The sequence below is a fragment of the Lolium perenne genome, chromosome 7, assembly GCF_019359855.2.
Source record: "Lolium perenne isolate Kyuss_39 chromosome 7, Kyuss_2.0, whole genome shotgun sequence".
Classification (NCBI taxonomy): Eukaryota; Viridiplantae; Streptophyta; class Magnoliopsida; order Poales; family Poaceae; genus Lolium; species Lolium perenne.
Window position 1 is genome coordinate 198,385,047 of NC_067250.2, and position 14,782 is coordinate 198,399,828.

The 14,782-nt window shown below is 44.1% G+C and overlaps 1 protein-coding gene and 2 long non-coding RNA genes across 10 annotated transcripts in view; all 3 read left to right on the plus strand.

Moving 5' to 3' along the window:
- Nucleotides 1-14,782, plus strand: part of LOC139834217 (uncharacterized) — a 130,696-nt gene that overhangs the window by 76,155 nt on the left and 39,759 nt on the right. The gene's annotated exons all lie outside the window — the stretch shown is intronic.
- Nucleotides 1,005-2,066, plus strand: LOC139833059 (uncharacterized). Of its 2 annotated transcripts, XR_011748135.1 has the most exons (4): nucleotides 1,005-1,279; nucleotides 1,354-1,448; nucleotides 1,835-1,917; nucleotides 2,017-2,066. It is a non-coding gene; the product is annotated as an uncharacterized lncRNA (long non-coding RNA). The 2 variants fall into 2 exon arrangements; XR_011748134.1 differs by lacking the exon at nucleotides 2,017-2,066 and having other exon boundaries at nucleotides 1,011-1,279; nucleotides 1,835-2,010.
- LOC127314544 (uncharacterized) lies at nucleotides 2,065-9,013 on the plus strand. 7 transcript variants are annotated; one of them, XM_051345025.2, is made up of 6 exons: nucleotides 2,065-2,179; nucleotides 2,600-2,752; nucleotides 4,058-4,211; nucleotides 6,456-6,539; nucleotides 7,406-7,534; nucleotides 8,446-9,013. In XM_051345025.2, exons 4-6 carry the CDS (start codon nucleotides 6,471-6,473, stop codon nucleotides 8,758-8,760), a joined length of 513 nt encoding a protein of 170 aa, XP_051200985.1. In that variant the 5' UTR covers nucleotides 2,065-2,179; nucleotides 2,600-2,752; nucleotides 4,058-4,211; nucleotides 6,456-6,470; the 3' UTR covers nucleotides 8,761-9,013. The 7 variants fall into 7 exon arrangements, with proteins under 7 accessions (XP_051200985.1, XP_071679300.1, XP_071679301.1 ...); XM_071823199.1 differs by adding an exon at nucleotides 6,182-6,377 and having other exon boundaries at nucleotides 2,071-2,752; XM_071823200.1 differs by adding an exon at nucleotides 6,182-6,373 and having other exon boundaries at nucleotides 2,071-2,752.

Consider the following 14,782-nt stretch of genomic DNA (forward strand, 5'->3'; position numbering starts at 1 on the left):
GCGATCGCCATGTCGAGGACGCCCCTCCAGGCGTCCTTGTCGTTCATCGACGCCAAGCACGCCGCCCGCAGCCCTGGGTAGTCCTCGGGGTCGTCGCTGCTGGCGATGAGCCCCTGCTGCCGCTCGTACTCCGCCAGCAGCGCCGCCTGCGACGCTTCCTCCGGCTCCTCCTTCACCTCCGGCTTCGGGATGAGGAGGGCGCCGCCACGCCTCTCTTGCTGCCGCCGGCTGCCGCTGCCGCCACGCCTCGTGTTGACGGGCGTCGCTGGCTCCTCCTTCACCATGCGATTGGGGACGGTGTAGGGCGCCGAGCGGTACGACGAGGACAGCGTCGATCGGGCCGGTCCTAAGGAAGAAGAGTTCGAGGAGGACGAGTACGTGGTCCTCCTCGGCTGCCATTGCGGTGGTCCTCCTCGAGGAGACGGTGGCGGTGAGGGCGGCGTCTCCAACCTTGGAGCGCCGTTGCGGATGCCGCGGATGACGCTGTCGAGGGTGCGCCCCGGAATGCCCCAGAACAGGGACGCCATTAACGTCGCTTGACCAAAGGTAGGCGACGGGGTTTTAGCCTTCCGAGCCGCTGATGCGTCGGGCCTGCGTCGCTTCGCTTCGCTTCGCTTTTCGTTGTGTCCGGCGTCCCGGTGCATCCCCTGTGGGACGGGGACGGGTTCGGGCCGCCGGACTTCGTATCGGGCCGGCCGGACAAAAATCAGCTTTAAAGAACGCGGCTGAAACCCCGGGCACCAAATCGGTTTGGGGACGCAACCGGAGATGCTCTAATAACTAATAAACCGGGAAGAAAACATCATGCATGCGACATTCTCAGCATGACAAAAGCTTCGACAAAATACAAAGCGGGGCACTAATCTCCAATCACCAAGGGGCGGTGGATAGATGCATGCACTGTATCTTCCACACACGGTAGAAAATCCGCACTATTTGGTGTAGACTGCGTTTGTAAGCCACGAGCGAATACATGTTGGACACGTCTATATCACAACCGTGTCAGAGTCAGACTCTTTCCTATGTCGAAACAAGGCGATATAGCGTGGCCGCAACCACCGACCCGGTATCGTAGTCGCGTTGGTTCTCTTCGTCCCCCATCTCTCCCTCTACCCTCATCCTCTCGCTCTGCCTCCGGCGATGGATCTTAGAAGAAACGTCGCCGCCGGCGTGCCTTCCGGAGACATGTACGAAGCCCTCTACCCTCTTGCGTATGTGGTGGTCGACGTAGGCACCTCTCTTCTCTCGATTGTCTCTGTGCTTGAACGCAATCAATATGGTATTAATTTTTCTCCTGCCGCCCCAGCTACCCACCGTGGTGAATTTCTTCCTAATTCTTCTTCTCTTGCGTAGGCAGGCCTTTCTCTTGGCTCTCAGCAAGCGCTTGTATGTTTACATGGAGTATGAATCGGGATCTCTTCGAACGATGAACTGCCTAAGTTTTTGAGGTGAGTCAACTGTCTGTTCATGCGTTTCCCAGTTACTCCCCTCTTGTTTGCCGATGAAAACGACTCTCTCCTCTGGCCGGTAGATCTGGTTTTGATCTACAGCTTTGGTTTTCAATCAACTACCGGGTATCCTCTTTTGGTTTCTCCTCGGTTTTTTAATCAAACCGCCGAGACTCCGTTTAGTCGATCTTCTCGTTGATTTTTCAATCTTTACAGGTTAAGTTTGTTTTTCTCCAACTGAAACGAACGCATCTATAGATTCTCTGATGCGGCTGTGGATTTATTTCTTCTGATAATTCCGTTGTTTCCCCCTCGTGCTTGGAGTTTGTGGATTTGTTTCTTCCCATATGTGACTTGTTTTTCCCTATCGTTCTTGTTTTCGCCAGATGCAATTTAGTACCACCACATGGAAGGATCCTTGATGCTTGAGTTGGACAGCTTAACGGACGATGAGCAGTCTAGTAACTATGTTCTCTCTCATTTTTGCTCATTAAAACGAGTATTCATGTAATGTTGTTGCTGTTGAATTGATATGTCCGTCAGTCATGATGTCCCTTCTTTTCGCCAGATGCAAGCGCTCGATGGATGGAAGAAGGCGACCCACGAGCCCTTTACGCCCCCCACCCCCTCCGGTTCCGGCTCGCCTCGCCTGCTGGCTACGGCCATCTGTGAGGCCGTATAGGAAGCATATGGCGTGTTGGGGTTATGTTTCTTTCTGAACGAAATATCATGTGATACTCTAGCACACCTGCAATATGCCAGCATATATTTTCATATTACTTCTCCTTATTAACTAGCATACTTTATATAGTATTCCCTGTTTTTAGAAACGTATAACCTTCTTTTTTTCTTGGAGTGGGGTTTTTTTTTTTTTTTCTCTTCTTTTTGTGAACAAAATATCATGTGATACTTTAGCACCCCTATACAATATGCCAGCCATATATTTCCATATTACTTTGATCTCCTTATTAACTAGCATACTTATTACAGTATTCCCTGTTTTTAGAAACTTATAACCATATCGATTTCAGTGCATCTTGATCCTTGCTGTAAAGATAATTGTGGCACCTTCTACTTTTGCAGCAATCTCTTTCCACTTTATAGTCACAGTTTTGTTCTGACTATATACTTATATGTCTTTGCTTTTCTAGTTTGAGCTAATGGTTTGGCTACACACGATGCCTTGCTGGTTAGGGTACACTAGCTTTCTTCTGAGGTTTTAGTCGAGCTGTTGATGTCTCCACCTTGGAGGGAGGCCATTTTGCACAAGAACTCAAGCCATCATTGTTTTCTCTACTTATTTGGTATAGTGTCCTTATTGTACTGAGCACCTTTTATCCTAATTCTGATTTTTACACACGAGGATGTCCTCGCATCTATATTCTACTAAAAATTAGAGGTTTACATAGAATCCTATCAGTAAGAAATTAGTGAAATTCTTCGAAGCTGAATTTTGAACCGGAGAGTCTAGTCTTGTCGTGTTGACGACTTAAAGTAGCTGCATGTGCCAAGTTTTCTTGGGGTCTGCAAGATGCAAGCATGTATAGTCGAAGGCTAGCGTCACATAACAATAATCTTTTGAAGGAGGTTGCCTCACGTGTTGAGACCTTCCCTGGGACAGAGGAACCTCTTGTTTGCTAGACATGGTCAATGGCCGTGTGGCATCATAGAAATGTGTTACGATGTTCATTGAAAACACAATACAATATTTTCTGCTTGGAGGGAGCAACTTAGTACGATTATTTTACTTCCTTAAAAAAGTTTGAATCAAACATTTAATTCTTGCCTTAAGGAAGAAACAATGGGCGACATTGATCGAGTCTGTCTCTAACTGACCATATCACTCTGGCTCAAAGAGATGCTTGATCATGGCATCGGTTCCAACATTGACCTCTAATATATACCAAATTATATGGATGAGTAATGTATAAATGATACATTTGCAGTTTTTGCAGTTTTTTTTATATGTCTATATACTAATTTACAATCATAGTTACAATCATAGTTCAAGTTGTAAGTTATTGACTAGTGGAAATCAAGGGTGCGTTACATTTTGAGGATCGAGGAGTATACAAAAGCTAGCACTCGCTTGAGTTAGAAAGAATAATGTGATATTCTTTACTATATGGCTCTTCGCAAGCATGTGAACTGGCATCTCAATAGTTCTGTATACCGCTACCTCAATTGTCTAGTATGCTTGTATATTTCTAGTTGTTTCTAGTTTTGTTAATATCATATTTAATCCAAGTGTAATGATAATGATACACCCTTTTTCCAAAAAATGTCACACATCAGTCAAACTATATAGAAAACATATTAACACTCACAACATTAAATAAATATTATTAGAATCATTATGAAATATATTTTCATATTATATTTATTTGATGTTGTAGATTTGTTGATAATTTACATACATCGACAAATTTTATAAAGTATGCACTATATTTTTGCAAAGAGAGAGTATTACGTACCTTTTTTCACCTGAAGCTCTAGTTTGGAATCATAAGTGTTGTACAATTTTAGATATTGCCCAGTCTAACTCTTCATGTCCGCACTGATGTCCGCACGTGTTCTGATCTATTTGGAATCTTGTACGTGACTACCAGCAGGTTAAGCTAATGTCACAATTGCACATTGATGAGACTGAAATACATGATGCTCTCTACGTACCAGCTTTGCGCCTATGGAGCCGGGCCCTTGAGATCCCCTTGATGCATTCGAGGGTATTATCGTGCGGACCACCATCTTGCTATCTAAAAGGTAACTTGACTAGCTTTGCCAAACATCTTTCACTCTATTTCTCTAGAATTCAAGCAAGTCATTGTTTTAAAAAAAATTGACACTTTTTTTACGAGACAATGAGTGCAGGGCTTCTTTTCATTGTAGGAATGAAAAACACATGAATAAATATAATAAACTGACTTCCACAATAGTTCATTTCTATTTACTCTTATTATAAAGGTGTAAATTCGTGGTGATGATTTGTTTACCCCTTACACTCTCTAGTCTCTCGCATTACTAATTATACATATATAGTAGTAACAAATTTACATTTAATATTATCAAATAAATCTTTCTCTAGTAATTAAAAAAAGGAAATGCATGAACTCCATGATTAAATACTACACATTACTAATTATACATATATATATATTAGTAAAAATTACATTTAATATTATGAAAAAATTCATTCTCTGGTAATTAAAAAAAGCATGAACTCTGTGATTAAATTGATAGCCAAGTGATCAAAAAATTCTTACCAGACTGTAATTGGTTGTTTTAGTGAAGGAATGGTTCCCATATTGCATTATTGTATTGTATGTTCAAACATATGAACAGATTTCATGTATTTTCAATGTATTCAGCTTAATCTTATTTGCTTGTGTATAGAAAAAGGTGCATGTCTAGTTGCAATTTAATAGAAATAATAATTTCCATGATGTTAGACCCATCTCCAATTCTATATGTTGAATCCTTTTGTGCTGCTTGTATTTTGATATCACAACAAGGGCTGAATGCACAGCCTAACTTATAAATCTTTTCTTGGATGTGTTGTCAACCCGTGTATTTGTACGAGACGCTCCCTCCCGGGCTGTCCGCACGGACGGCTCCAAAGGCTCCCAAAAAACAAAGAGCCTGATCTGCGCCTCCCTAGCCGGCGCCGGTTGTGGTGGCGGCGCCCGGCCGCCTAACGTGGAGGTGGCTGGCTCCATGCTCGGTCTCGAGCAGATCTTGGCATTTTGGGTTGGATCTAGTGGTAGTGCCTTGCGCATGTTTCGGTGGGTTAGGCTTGAAGGGTGTTTCAGGCTCTTGCCATTGCGCTTGGTTGGAGCTGGCACGTAGCTACCAAAAAGCGGTGTGGGACGTCAGTGGGAGATATGTTGTGCGAACTCGGGTGCCTCGCATGCCATCGGGGCGGAGCAAAGCCTCTCAGTCCTTCCTTTTCCCCAATTTCCGTCATTATTTTTGTTTGTTGATATAAATCTAGTCCACCTTCGACTATCTCCTTCCCCTCTTCCTTGGCCAGCCGCCGGTCCTTGGGAGAAGGTCTCCTTCCTGCGTTATGTCGTCTCGTCAGCTCCTTAGTGACGTGCATGGCCATCTGTTCCAGTTGGTCATCACCACAACTTCCTCTTTTGTGGCGTTGCGGTGCGAAGAGCTGAAGGCTCTAGGCGAAAGCGCTCCACGTTTGTTCGGTGCTAGCGACCATGATGCTCACGAGCGCAATTCCCCTGCTTGAAGTATCGTAGTAGAACCTTCGCTCTTCATTCATAATCGTCATAAATCTTCAGATGAAAACTTGGACCCTCTTGGTCGGGCGACGACAGCACTCCGGTGTTGCCATCTTCTTGAAGGCGTTGCCTTAGAAGCCTTTAGTAGTGTTTATGCTCCTGGCGTGTGGTCATCGCGTGTCTTGGGTTTGTTTGCTATGAAGACATAGGGACTCCGGTTAAGGTTTGGGCCCAATCCGGCGACACTCTCTGGTGGCGGGGGATTTAAGACTCCAAGCCTTCTGCTTTTAGCCATTATTCTCCTTTATGGTCGCACTATGTACTTCTAACCGGTTGATGGCTTCGTTAATTCAAAGACGAAGAACCCCAACGTAGCTGGGATGGTAGGCATGGCGCGTACCCACGAATCCTACTATAAAATTTTAAGCCGTGGGATCCTCATTATTTTTAATTGGAAGAAGGGCTCATTTCAAGATTTCCGTCTAAAAAAAAGTGAAGGTTTCTAGGACGCAAACTAGCCCTATAGTGAAAATTGGTCTCTAGAAGAAACAGGCGGAATGTGCGAAGCTGGCCCAGCCCATGTCACCCAGTTGGGTCGTCTATATATCTTCTCTGCCTTCCCCTCCCTGCAAGACCTAACACCTTCGTGAAGGCGGCCACTTCTCCTGCCCCTTCCAAGATCAGCGATAGGCAGGTCGATTGTCCAGTACTCTTCACCACCTCTCGATTCGAATTATTACTGTCACTAATTACTCTCACTTGGTACCCGCAGGAGTCTTGGAGATTCATGGCGTACCGAGCTGGTGGTGGAGGTCGCAGGGTAGGCAAAGTCAAGAAGGGCTCCTCCTCCGGGAAGGTGATTTTTTTTTTTCTCGAATTCCAGTGCTGTCGATCTTCCACCAATTATCCTTTCCTTCCAAGCTAATACTGCCCATTTAGCCTAATAATATCGGATTCCAGGGTATTTATTTGGTATTTGCCGAATTTTTGGAATTCCTAACAAAGAAGTTTGGGGGTACTGGGCAGACAAAATATAGTTTTTTTTTCGAATCCTTTCGAAATTTCAGTTCGAAATAGTACTTCTTGTAAAATTACTCCCAAATTGTTGAAGTCCCTGGGGTTCTGGACCAGAACAGATAAAAAAAATTAATTTTCCCCATGGATAGTTTAGCCAAAACGTCATATTCAACATGAAAATAGTTTCCTGAGTAGTTGATTTGGGCATGGCCAACACTCCAGCATGGACTGATGGTCCACAGGTCCAGCTCGGAGGGCAGTTGCAGTGGAGGAGAGAGAGGAGAAAAAGGTTGTAGCTTGCAGAAGATCCTTTGATTAGTTTTGATTGATTTGTAGCAACCTGCGATGCATCACACTTAGCTTCATGCGATCTATCTCATGATGAATCTAGTTTTCCCGCATTCAGTTTTGGTTGTTCTTTAACACCACTATCTGTTAGTGCTCCCTCGTGGTACTGACTCTCCTTGTCAGTATTCCCCATCATCTGAATGTCCGAGAAGATTAACAAAGTAAGAGTAGAGTTCTTGAGAAAAGTCTAACCACAAATGCAAATTTCAGCACACTTTTCATCTGCACTTTCTTCTATTACATGTGGATATATGAATGTTGCTGAATGATGATATAGACTTTTACCTGTTATTTTTTACTTAGGTACTGCATTTTGAATGTGCTAATGTTGGGTTGTATCTATCTCGCAATTTGCAGCTGGTGTTATCCCCCAGTGAACAATGGGAAGTGGGTAGCCCTAATGCCCCTGCAAACATAGTGGTCACAAGGGAGGAGAAGAGACTCGAGATCATTGAAGTTCTTCGTTCCTTTGGTGTCACCAAATTGGTATGTGAACTTGACAGATTGCAAACAATCAACTGTTAATGATATCTGTAGTGGTATTTATCCTTAAACAAAAAAAAGGTTTCTATATGCCCATTTTTTGGCAGTGCCCATTGGCTCTGGTGGGCATATAGGGCATATATTCTGTTGCATAGTATCTTTTATAAGTTACGAAAATTGTCTCCTACAAAGGAGCGTAGCTACCCACGTCTAGTCTAGCTTTGAATTTGCAAGAAGAAAATACTAGTCTAGCTTTGGGCATTGATACTAGTTTAGCGTCGATAAGTGGTACCAGTTCGTTTGTTTTGGAATTTGCGAGCTGGAAAACCTTTACCAAACCAGAAGTGAGAAAAAAACATATTTGGGCATTAGACATTTTGCAGGCTATACCATATCAATAGTTGAGCTAGTTGGTCAGTGTGGTAGAAAGCGCAAATAGGGATTGATAAATTTTATTGCAACTGGTCCCTCGTTCATGCATGCATGCTCGCGAACAATCTTTATGTGGCTTTCAAACGACTGACACTGCCAGAGAGCAGCAGCCCATTTTCTTTTGGTCAGACCACATGCAAGCCCCGACTGAGAACCGTTAACTAGGCGTTAGCTGCCTGTTTGAGATTGATATCATCGAACGGTTCCTATAGGATGGGTAGCTACCCTCCTTTTCAGAAAATCCTCTCTCTTATAAGTTATAAGAAGACATCTCTAATTGTGTCAGGATTCCTTGAGGGTAGTAAGTCATTTTGAAGTTTAATGAAAGATTTTTTCGATGTATTACTGCTTGCACTATTGGATTACTATGTGAAGACGACCTGCTCTACCAAAGTGATTGGTTGTTAAGAGATTTATATTTACTTGGGTGGTTAACAATTTTTTTCGCTCTTGACAATCTGTGTTTGTCTTGTGTTTATCAGGAACTTGTGCCAGTTTACAATGTACCGACCTTCAGGCAGGGTCAGAATCCTGATGTTGATCCCTTGAACGTCGAAGTGTGCAAACGATACACCGTTATGGGAGATAGGCGCAGGGATTACCTCTTGCTTGAAATCAGAACTAGAGGCCAGGAAACTGATCAGACTAAGAAGGAGAAGAAAGCGATCCGTAGGGAACTTGACGCATATGAAGATGAGGTAGCAGAGTTGTTCATCAAGATTAATGATGCTCGTGGTATTCCTGTGGACGTTCCGGAGCAATTCAGTGACTACCCTATGTACGTGCCAAAGAAGTGAGAATGCCCGTGATGCATCAAAAAAACACCTGCTATGCATCAAAGAGTTTGTCTGGTCTTTTCTATATGCCTGCAATGAATCAAATGTTATGTAATGCACATGTTAATTTTGTTAGCCTGGAGACTAGCAGTGTTTGATGTACTTGCTTTGCTGTGCAAGCAATGGGGGAATATTAGTTTCGAATGTTGGATGCCTGCAGAGTTTTGTTTCTGTGCTTATACAGCATGTTCATCAATAGTCTTTGCTTCTGTAAGGCATTATGGGTGTGATTTGTGCTTTCTACCGTGGAGCTTCGAGCTTCTAGATTTGCATTATGGAATATTGATTGGTGCTTTTCTTTCTGCCGTGGAGCTGGGTAATTGTTCTGCTGCAGCTTCTCTTAAGACCTGCTCAGCGATGGTTGATGTTGGCATCAACCAGATAATAATCTATCTAAGCTGTATGTACTGGCCGACATCAACCAGATAATAATCTATCTAAGCTGTATGTACTGGCCGTTCGATCATCATAAGAGGGCGTTCTGGTATGTCCGAATGGGCTGGTGGGTTGACTTTTTATTATGCTACAGCTATGATTCCAACGTTTCAACTGGACCTGCTTATTATTGGCCCCACGGTACAGCGATGGAGATAGTCGTTGCGGCTGCGTCGGAGGGATCAAACAGAACTGAACGTTTGCCTTCTTCCGGTTCTCCTCCTGATTCGCTGTATCTCCTGCTCCCCACAAGCGGCCTGTATCCACCTCACGTCGGTATCTAGAGCAAGGCCCCTTCCACAAATTTACCCTCCGCAAAAATCACACACGTAAAATTCCCACAGATTTGTGCTGAAGCGATGGAGTTGTCGACAACAATGACGGAGAACTGTCATCAACAAGAGCTCGATGCAAATCAGCGTCACGCTGAATGGTGTGTCCGCCAGGCAGAGGCAGGAAGATGCTAGTCAAATTGAAGAAGATGACGGCGGCGCTAATGCCCATCGCCACAACCACGCCACTGCTCGTGCCGGGTCGAGTACTGGAGCAGCAAACAACCACGGCATCATCATCCTCGCGTTCCTCGACGACTCAGGTTGTGAGAGCTGGTGCCCCTTCACGTGGACGCCGTCTTCGCTTCTGCTATGCCCACCAGGTGTTCGAGAAAATTTCCTGCCCAATACGACCATGCCGAACTTGTGTTCATAGCCAGTGACACTACACCACCTGCCAGAAACATGTCCGGTGCCTGGAGCTGCACACTGACAGGTGTGGGCGATGCTGCCATGAACACGCCCGCAGGCTGTTCGACGCAGGTTCACACATGGCTTCCAGATGTTCCTGGTGCACGCGCTCGCGACATCGACACCAACAGGACTTGTGGTCCTCTTTGCCAAGGGGAGGAGCACCCTGCAGTTCGGTTTCCACTACTTCCGCAGATCTCATTCCCTCGTTTTCATGGTGGCAACCCACAGCTTTGGAGAGATAAGTGCCTCGAGTACTTCAAGATAAACGAGTGCATTTGGGTTACTACTGCTACACTTTACATGCAGGGTGCGGCTGCCGATTCGTACAACGAGTACAAGTTGATTCGACCTGTTGGTGATTGGTCCCAGTTCATCAGGGCCATGGAAGAAAAAAATTCTGCTGGGGCTTTTAGTCTGATATTGGGCTGCCATGTGGTGGAGTTATCCAGTCCATATTCGTCCCTGATGGCTGGCAGTCGTTCCAGGTTTGCAAGATGGTGTTGTCGAGGTGTTGCCACAAGACACACTAGTTGCGGTGGCTGTTTTTTTGGTGCGTGAGGCAGTGCTAGTCGTTTGCGAAGACAAGACGAACATGAATAGTGCTATCCATCAGACTTACGATGAGATTTGTGATGATGTGATCACTCATGTGTCTCTGTTTTGCAAACTTGGTTTGACCTTTGCACATGATTTGTGTGCTGAACGGATTTCCAAGGACATGGTGTCGGATGAGGAGCTTGGTGAAACCGTGCCCACTCATATCTGTGATTGTTCATTGTTCATTGAGCATGATATGGATACTTGTCCTGAGTTCCAAGTCAGTTGTTCTGCAAGTAATCCTTGTAATGGTGGAGTTAATCTGACCAAGCTGCTGCGAGCCACTGATTGCACACAAGAATTTAGGAATATTGGTTCATTTTCAATTTGTGGCTCTACCCAAAGCATATTGAGCCAGATAATCAGGGAAAGGACAACTGAAGGGTGTACATGCCATAGCTTACTTGACTATACCCATGCTCCACCAGCTCATGTAGAGCAACTCTTGGCTAGCAGGTTACACAACTCTTGGGATCCTGGAGGTTTAACCGTTGCAAGCTTGGCACTGAATAGCACGCCCTTTGCTGGACACAACAATGTTTATTCCAGGAGTAATCTGCTAATGAATTTAATGGGTTGGAAGGACAACAAGGCAATAGTTCTTACAGTTGAGCATTATTTCCAGTGGGACCCAGGAATTATGATGACTTTTCTTATAGATGCAATGGCCTGTATGGATGAACTGTCAGATATTCTGAGTTTGCTAGAAGGTGCCATTACTGCTAATGCATTCGAGAGTCAGCTTCAGTACAAACAATAGGATCCAGGCAATCTTTTTTTTGCGAATTATGGAGCTTCATTAATCAAGTAACAGAGTTACAATCCTTTGACAGGATATCAGCTAGAAAAGGTGGTATGTAGTTCACCCACAAACACCTTCTTCTAACACTACTAGCTTTCCTAGCACAACAATGATGAGCCTCATTGGCAAGTCTAGCAACAAACAATAATTTAAAGCTAGCAAAACCCCCTCTAAGCTCCATGATTTCCTGACGGATACTGGCAATAATTGATCTGCCACGGATCCAGGCAATCTAGAAGCTCTTCCATGGAAGGATGGATATTCTGTACTAAACAAGAACATGTGGAAATTCACATTTGAAGATTTGTTCTCCTTTCAGTCCTCCAATCAATTCATTGAGAATCTGCGGCAAGCTGGAAGAAGATTGGAAAGCTGTCAAGGGGTTATACATGTTACCACCAGGTTCATATATACGAATTGGAGCTCAACAGTGCTGCAACCTGACCGATCCATTGCTTGGGGGCAAGCAAATTTTTTTTTTGAGACCTCCATCCACTTTATTGGTTATTGTTCACAATCTTTACAGGAAAAGACAGCCCCTCTGGGAGGGTACCAAGCCAAACATGCCGGCCTACTGAAAGGGTTGTCGCTAGCCGAGCCAAGCAATGAGCTTCACCATTGGAGCTCCTTCCCTCATGGTGGAAAGAGACACCGTCCCGCTGTTTCGCTGAAGCTTTAATTTCTCGGAGGACATTGCTTAAGCGGCCCATGCAATGCTCCAGCAACCCCTGTACCACTTCAGTGCAGTCTGACGCCACTACTATTTCTCCGACGTGCAGGTCGGCTGCGAGGGCCAAGCAATGTTTTCTTGGGGGCGGTAATGTCATGCCCGTCCGTTATGATACTCTGGACTCAACTGACATGGGTTGTGGGCTGACTGCAATGGGCTTGTCATATGGCGTGGTGGCGACAAGGTTGCTGCTGCGTCGGAAGGATCGAACAGAAGTACAGAACTGAACCAGGTGTTTGCCTTTCTTCCCGTCTCCTTCTCCTGATTCCCTGTATCTCCTTCCTAATGGTGTAGCTGGTCTCCACAAGCGGCCTGTATCCACCTCACGTCCCGGTGATCGCCGGCGGCAACGGGGAACGTGACACTCTCCCCCCTTCCATTTTACCCTCTCCAGATTTCACCCCGCCACCACCTCCTTTCCTCCCCCGACCGCGAGCCTTGCCTCCTCTGTGCCACCCCCTTCCGCTCGGCGCTACTCTTGCTGTCGGCTTGTGCTTCGATTTCGCCAGTGTCCTACGATCAATTGTGGGCCCACCCCCACCAGCAGGAGGAGCAACAGCATGACCGCTGCCCGCGTCGTCGAAGCCGGTGGAGCAGCGTCGCTGACGCCTCCCTCTCCCTCTAGATGCAGTCTCCTACCCGCCCGCTTCACGCCTGCCTGCCCGGCTGCCCGTGGTATGCCGAGGGTATGAGTATCTCGGCCAGGTGAGTTTAGGAGACGAAAACTGGAAGTATTCCAGAGGCTTTGAGTATTTTGTTAGTATGTTAACTAAACTTAGGATTTGCTAGAGCCTAGCCCGAGTGGTGTAGAATGCTAGAACTGTGGTGTCGTATATTTTATAGTTTGTAACGCCTAGCATCGTTTAGCAATGGTACTTTTTATTCTGGATGTTGATAAAAGCAAGGGCCAGTATCTCAGTTCTTTTTCATTGTTCGAACGTTTGTTAGTAATCTTCACCCCTCACGTCCTGATAGTGAACTATTACATGATGTTTTGGCCTGAAAAATTAACTGATTAAAATTGAGTTTGCTAGCTAGATAGTGAGTAACCCATTGATGTCTTCGCCTGAGAACCTAACTGATTGAAACTTTACTCCAGTTTGTGATGTCTTGCACAATAGCCATCTGCTTGCTAGAATTAGTCACATATGTGATATTTATTACTGGAAGGGTGAAGTAATGACATTGGTTTTTATGTTACTGGTGGTAATAGAAACTTTAGGTTATTTTGCAGGCTGTCTGTGTTCTTTTCTTGGCAGAGGATTATTTTCCGCAGGTCATCCCTTTATTTTTCTGAGTAATAATTTGAGAATTCATGAAGAATATCAGTTTCCAACATGACTTGCTGGTCGTATTTACTCCGTGTTTTCTACCTTCTTTCTCAATAGATTTCAAGATTTAAATCATGCCTCAGTGTTACATTTGCCATGTACTGTATTGGGAGTAGAAGGGACATGATTATGCACATTTAATTTTTGTATATGTGCCCTCGAGCAGAATTATGCAGTCTACTTAGAGAATTTTATGAATGGTCACCTACCTGTGGATTTGTATAACTTGCACTTATCATGTCATTCCTATTTTTCATGCGGATTCTCTGATATTCTGATATCAACACTTAATAACATATGAGTGTAGATTTCCCCCATATTCGACTTAACAAGTTCCATATGTTGAGATTATGTTCATAATATATTTACCAATTTGTAACGAGATCAAATTACCGTGTTTGCATCTACACCTTATTGTTCTTCTCATTATAAACAACTCATTTCATATAGCTAATAATTGAATAGTGCGGATTCTTCTTCACCATTATGCTTCCAGAATCTATGAATGCATATCTTATGTGTTGCATCGTCATTCAGTCTTTCTTGCATAGTAAGCAGATAATTTCCTTTTTAACATCTTAACTCCAAAGATAAATATGCAGCAGTGAGCTGTTTGAAACCTAAGACCCATAGTATGACCTAAAGATGTGAATTTGCTCCACAGCAACACAACAGGTAAATCATAAGTGCGTATGTATCATAACCAACACCGACCTGAAGAAGTACACATATTTTGGCCCTATGAATAACACTCTGCATTATTACAGTTCTGATATTGTTTTTTTTTATTTGTTATGTTCGAAATTATGGAAAGTAATTCACAACGGAAATGTTATTGATTCTTCCTATCCACGTGCTCCTAAAAAAGCTTGATTTACTGCTCGAGTTATGCTTCTGCGAATACCAATTCAAAAGAAATCTTTGAACTATTTTGTGGGAGCTATATCAACTTACAGAATACATCATGATTTTGGGCCTACAACGATATTGCTTTGTGGTAGTCATGGTAGTGCCAGCATAAACACTAGTTGTAGCAAGGTGAAATAGATACATGAGCTTATAAGATTGGTTATTGCACAAAGAAAATTCATTGTATATACCTCGTATCTAAGTGATTCCAGTTTAGGTATTTTGAATTTATTTTCTTTTTTATATAACAGTTGTAGTCTACATAAATAAATGTGAGCATTTAATATGACATTAACGTTTGACATTACTCTTAGCTGTAAGCCAGGTGGTAGGTCACTGTTTGTGCTTTTTTGTTTGGCAGCAATTGTATCCACTCTGTTTTCCCAATATGTAGGTTCATAGTGGTGAATAAGATACTCCCTTCGATCCACAT